Raw genomic sequence first — 6,139 nt, forward strand, 5'->3', positions numbered from 1 at the left:
TGATACTGTTGGGCATGCGTGCAAACAAGATCCGCTTGAGATGAATGCCGTCGTCGAGGTTTATCTCCGTCACTCAGTAATCGACTATGAGAGGAGGGCATTTTGAGAGGCACGAATGAAGTGACTCGCGCAAGGCCTCGCTGCCACTACACTGGGTACCTAAGCGGCAGTCGACCTGCTTGCCGCTCAGCACTCCGCTCTCCAGCACCACCCCAAAGACGTCTCTCCTTCCTCGTCTTTTCATTCGGAGTCCATCTTTTCCTGCTATACTGCGCCGACGGCTTGGCATTCTCCTTGTCCTCTGTTCGGCCAGCAGCGGGATGAGCGAAAAAGAAGGGTCGGCACGACATGGATGCCAGGTCCGGGGTGTGATCATGGATGACATGGTGGTGGTCGCGGTGGTGGTGGCAAGACCGCCTACGACCGAAAGCACGCACAGCAAGCACACTCCGGTAGGCAGTGAAAAGGCAAGCAAAGCAAGGCAGCTACGGCGGATGGTACAGCGGAGTGGGGGGTTGGAGGAACCCACTCCCCTCTCCCCCCGTCGTTCCTGTCTCTCTGTGTCTGGCTTGTCTGTTCGAGCCGCGATGTCGATATTTCAGGGCCCGGTGACGTGCTCGGCTGTGCGGGGCCACACCCACGGACAGAGAACGCTGGGGCCAAATTCCGCCCCAATATGTGCGTCCCTAGTTGGGCGTATTGCTCCAAGTGTAACATGACAGTCCGCTTTCTAGGTGGGCTGGGTAGGGAAGTACACGGTAGGTGGGCAGATAGGTACAAAGTAGCAAGTCGGTACGTTTTTCGCTTCACGCCGCAGCAGCGAACATGGTTCTCGCCAGGCAGCCAAAAACAATCGAGCATATATATTCTTAAATGTAGGTACATGGAGCTTCAATCAGCAGCTCTCCTGTGTGAAGCCTTCGGCAGCCCTTCCCATGACACGTTGCCTAGCCCCTGGCGCTTGCCTGCCCGGTCTCTGGGGGATCCGGACGAAGGCGTGACTGCGTCGCGCGGACGCAATGGCGTGCTCGATTCAGCGGGTGGTTTTCTCGTGGCGGGAAACTTCGCCCTCGTGCCTGCCTGCCTGTCTGCCCGTCTGTACGTACTTCAGTCTGTCTGCCATCAGTCGCCTCTCCTACCCTCCTCATCTGCCCCCCCCCCTTCCGTCCTGCCCGCGGAGATTTACCAAACCTTGGTCAAGCCCCCCTCCACCGTATCCTCTTTCTTGTCTGCACCTCGCTTTCCTGTCATCCGATCCTGAGACCTGAAGGGGGGTTGACGTGATGATTGTCTACGAGTAAGCGTGGGGGTTTGGTGGAGCGGGAAACTCGACGGGGAAGGGGAGAGGAGCGGACAAGGGGCGGCAGAGTTTGGTTCTTCTCTGCAACCTTGCCTACGTCTTGCAGCGGACCGCGATGGTACCATTTCACCGAGGAGCCAACGTTGTGGCCCCTTCTGGCAGGTCGGAAAGGGGTTGGGGGGAGGGGGGTTTGGGATGAATGGCTCCTCCCTCTGGATCCATCACGGCGAATCCCTCGGTGGATGTTTGTCAGAGTCTGCTCTCGCCGTCTCCATCGGTAATCATACCAAGAATGCACTGGAGAAGGCAATTTGAGGCCAGCCGCGACGGAGAGGGCCCGCCAGTGGGGGTTTCCGGCGGTCATCTTTCATTCAGCTCGGGTAGCAGGCACGGACAGAGAGAACAGGGCATGGTCTTGGGAGAGGGAGAAGGAAATTTCGTTTTGGTCAAATCTGTCTTCTGATCCAGGAAGATCACGGCTAAACCAAACATATGCACACGCACACAGACATGCCCACAGGCCAACCACCACGTCGGGTTTCAGTGGGGATGAATGAGCTCGCCCTCCCGGATCAACGCGACGCCCATGTCTGTATTGTCGTGTTTCTCCGAGACCCGAGAGCTGGCCCTCGACACAGCCAGCCGGCCAGCCAGGCCCATCTACAATAGCCACAGCCGACGGAGTTGAAAAGTGTTCAGGAAGGGGTGCGAATAGTGTGGCGCGGCCCAGACATCCCCGGCCTAGCCCCCCTGGTCAGGCTGGCACAACACTGTGACCCCTATTTCCCTCACCTGGTTTGTTCGACGCTTACCAAGGTTCCAACGCTCTGACTGGGAACTTCTTTTTTGGATGCCGCAAGAGCGGTCAGGGATGGCTGGGAGACAGGCGGACATCCCACAATCAGCTTCGATCGACCTACTCCTCGATCGCGCTACCCATTGTGGATGTGCGGTACCTATCACCAAAGAGTCAGCACTCGCGCGACTTGAGACGGGCCTTCCGATGTATCCTCTTCGGCCGACATACTTGGTGATGACCCTCTCGATACCGTCGCATCCCTTGCGCAGCACGTCCATCTTGGGTCCGTACGAGAAGCGAACAAAGTGGTGGCACGAGCTGTCAAACAGGTCACGGCGCATGGAAGGGTTGAGGTCGAAGAAGATGCCGGGCACGACAATAACCTTCTCCTCGAGGCAAGCCTGGAAGAAGTTTAGGCCATCGGCGATGGGTCGGGGCAGACCCTCGAGGTTGAGCCACCTATTCAGTCAGCGAAGAACCGACGAACGGGGAAGAAATACACAGGGAAAACGAAATCGATCCCCAAGTAGGCGAAGACGGGAGATGAGCAGGATACTCACAGGTAAAAGGTCGAGTCGGGCACGTATTTGATGATAAAGCCCATCTCGCGGAGACGCTTCACGACATAATCACGCTTATCCTAGCAAGGATATTAGCTCAGGGGTTCTCTCCATCTCTGTCGTGATGCGGAACGAACTCGGAAGTGCGTTTGGAGATGGATCATCTCCCTCTTAACAAGCTCAGGCTCGAGCATGGGAATCGCAGCCTCCTGGAAGGGGTGGTTAGCACCTCCATCGAGGTAGCTACCACAAGATCCGATGCTGCATAGGTCAAGTCAGCTGATGTTCCATTTCGTGGCATCGGGGCTGCCCTTGCTGCATACGCCTTGATGTACTCCTTGGGTCCAAGGATCCACGCGATACGCCAGCCGGGCAGACGGAAGCGCTTCGTCAGGCCGTCGATGATGAGGACATCATCCTCGTCGACATCCTCGACATTCTCGGCAGCAGAGATCGTGGAGCCGTCACAGTCACTGGTGTAATTGTAACCAGAGTAAAACTCATCACTGATGAAGGTGGCGCGGCCACGGCAGAGGTGCTGAATCTCGGCAAGCTCGGGATTGCAGACGACACGACCAGTGGGATTCCGGGGGTTCGAGGTCAGAATGACAGAGGAGCCGCGAGCAATCTCCTCAGCAATCTTATTGGGGTGGATGTGGTAACCGTCTTCCTCGGACAGGGGCACAGGGATGGCGGCAAAGTTCTTGAAGAGGGACAACATCTCGTTGTAGGCAGTGTAGTCAGGCAGGAAGAAGGAGAGATACGAAGATCCTAGAACAGCGGCGATACGGATGAGGCCAGCGCGACCGCCAGGGACGATGGCAACGTTCTCCCAGGTGTATTGGCTCTCCTTGCCCTTGCGGTGCATGTCATTGTAGAGGTTGGCGACGGCCTCACGCAAGGGCCGGATGCCGGCGGTGGGGCCATATTCACGGCCAGCGACGGAGATGTCGATCATTTGGGGCCGCTCGAAGCAGCCGGTAATGTCGTCCTCGACCTCGGGAGCGCCCTGACCGAGGTTGGCCCACTCTTCGGGCTCCTCGAGATAGCCATACTCAGAGGCGCGCTCGGTGCACCAGACGACGCCGGTCGAGGCGCGGCTCGCATCGAGACCGGCATGGGGCATGTGGCCATCCTGGCGAAACTGCCTATGGGTGCGCGACTGCGTTTCTGGAGGGTCGTCAGTCGCAGCCGGGAGACGGAGCTGAAGGTATCGGCAGAGGTTGGGTTAGACATCGGAGTACGGAGGGAACGGGGAGGTAAGCCGGCGCCGTCATCGGAGTGCCAAGACGGGAGGAGCCAGGGTGAAGGGGGGAGGGGGGGAGAATGTGATCTGTCAGGTCAGACAGGTCCCAAATGCAGATAATGGAGGGGCTCACAACGGACCCCTCCTCTGCAGTCTTTCGAGACGGTGTATCTGCGATTTGACCGACTGATCAACTGGGCCCTTGCGCTTGCGGCCCATTGCCCTCAGACCCTCCCCAGAAACTCAGACCTCAGGACCCCGCACTATTGGCAGTCTCTTTGACTTCGCCGTCTCGCTGGGTGCTTTTCAAGTTGAACAAGGCAGTCTCGTAAATGAGAGAGCAAGGAAAAGGAACGAGACCAAATACTGATTCCACGGCGGCAGGGGAAAATGAGACGAGTCAGGGACGGACTCACCGCTTTGGGAGGGCTCTCCAACGCTGAACCTCCGGGCGCCGTGAGCACCGGCGACGGGCTTGGGGACGCCGGTGTGGCGGTTGATGGAGAACTTGCGGTTGGCGAACATGGCGGGCAGCGTTTCTCGTCTGACCAGGCAACGGGTAATCAATACCTACCTAGGGTAAGACAGGGCAGCAAAGACGGGGAAGAAAAGTGGTGTGGAAAACTGAGTTCGAGACCTGCAAACCAAGGATGCAGTCGAATGACGTTGTTGACAAGACAAAATCAGAGGCAGAGGGCAGAGCAGACAAGAGGGCCCGCTTGGCAAAATTGGGCGTCGATGGCGTTTCTTGATTATAAGTACGCAGGATGTTAACCCAGAAGCATGAGGAGGGGGGCCGACAAATGGGAGTACAGATGCAGGTGCACGCGTTTTTGCTCGATCCCGTCGCTGTATTCTTGATTCTCGCTTCCCGCTTCCCGCTCCTCGCTTCTCGTTTGTGTCGTCTCGTGCCGTCTACCCATCCACTCCCAAAAGGCAAAGGCCCCTCAGAGCCACCCACTCGAGATAGGCACGGGAGCTTCAGGCCCCTGGCTTGTTGGTCTGTGTCTGTGTATCGCGATTCGAGGCAGGGCCATGATTGGAGATGATCAGGGCCTCGCAGGTACCGTCAACGCCCGAGCATGGCATGCTGGTGGGGGGACTCGGGGCGCTTGGGACGCTTAGGGCCCTGGTGTAACAGAGCTCCTCAGGCTTTCAGGCTTGTCCACCTCCGCCGTTGAGCGACACCCCGCTGCCTTACGTAAGGCAGCCCGGTCTTCACCGAATACAACGGGGCCAACACACCGCTTGTATGGCATCAATGACTCGTAGCGGGCACTCTCTGTACCCCGCGTGCCCGATGTCGGTGACGCTCTCGCAGGATGCGAAGGTGATTTTCCTGCTAGACGGAGAGATCAGAACGGAGAGATGTAAACAAGGAAGGATAGAGGAGACAAGACAGTAGATCAGGAGGAGAGAGGAAGTCTCGAGAGTGCAGTCATGTGGAAGCGGACTTGGCTCCAGAAGACTCTGAGTCCTAACAAGTACCCCACCTCCGACTACGGGGCAAGTCGGCGGACAGGCAAGCCCATGTGAGCAGGCACACCGCAAGGCAGTCAAGAGGAGGAACAGGAGCAGGAGCGCACGGGTCATCTTCTGGCATTGGCTCCCTCTTGTGTGGCGCATGCCTTCTGAATTGGAACAAGCATAGAGCCTCAGCCACATTGACCATTGCTCCTTCCCCGCTCCGGGTCGCCTCATTTGGCTCTATTAATCTTCGACCGACACCGCGACCACCAATGGCCAGAGGAGCTGCCTAGAGGAAGGCCCAACACAGAGGCGTTCCTGCTGACCAGGCTGCATGCGGATGATTTCTTCGCCTGACGGTGGTAGCAAGGCTCACAAGGCTGATCCATTCAACATCCTTTGAACATTTACAGAGTTCCATCTCAATCGACAAAGAGCTGCTGCAGTTGACATGGATTGCCTTAAAGAAAGGAACTACCAAACTCGAATCCATCAATAGAATGCAACAGCTTTACTTTGAACGCACGCCCCCAACGTGAGCGCCTCAAACTCTGACTGCGTCTCCTGATTTGATTGCTCAAGCGCTCGCTCTCGCGGCTGCTTACTTTACTTTACCCCTCCTTTTCACCCAACCTCTGCCGTCAGCCCCCATCTACAAAACACTTGGGGGCCTGTGGGAACGCGCCGGGATCAAAAAAGCAATCAGCAACAATCCAAGGACAATTTGCTGTCCTGTGGAGCATTTCTCTTCGGATTCTCCGGGGGGC

The 6,139-nt window shown here is 57.4% G+C and overlaps 2 protein-coding genes across 2 annotated transcripts; both read right to left on the reverse strand.

The window, feature by feature from the left end:
• Positions 1-73: 73 nt before the first annotated feature.
• On the reverse strand, positions 74-385 carry VDBG_01514 (predicted protein; the record flags this gene model as incomplete). The annotated part of the gene is made up of 1 exon (XM_003007280.1): positions 74-385. One exon carries the CDS (start codon positions 383-385, stop codon positions 74-76), a length of 312 nt encoding a protein of 103 aa, XP_003007326.1.
• Positions 386-2,216: 1,831 nt separating this feature from the next.
• Positions 2,217-4,430, reverse strand: VDBG_01515 (conserved hypothetical protein; the record flags this gene model as incomplete). The annotated part of the gene is made up of 6 exons (XM_003007281.1): positions 2,217-2,256; positions 2,328-2,558; positions 2,660-2,739; positions 2,797-2,920; positions 2,983-3,829; positions 4,322-4,430. 6 exons carry the CDS (start codon positions 4,428-4,430, stop codon positions 2,217-2,219), a joined length of 1,431 nt encoding a protein of 476 aa, XP_003007327.1.
• Between the last annotated feature and the right edge of the window lie 1,709 nt (positions 4,431-6,139).

This window comes from Verticillium alfalfae, genomic scaffold, assembly GCF_000150825.1.
Source record: "Verticillium alfalfae VaMs.102 supercont1.2 genomic scaffold, whole genome shotgun sequence".
Lineage (NCBI taxonomy): Eukaryota > Fungi > Ascomycota > Sordariomycetes > Glomerellales > Plectosphaerellaceae > Verticillium > Verticillium alfalfae.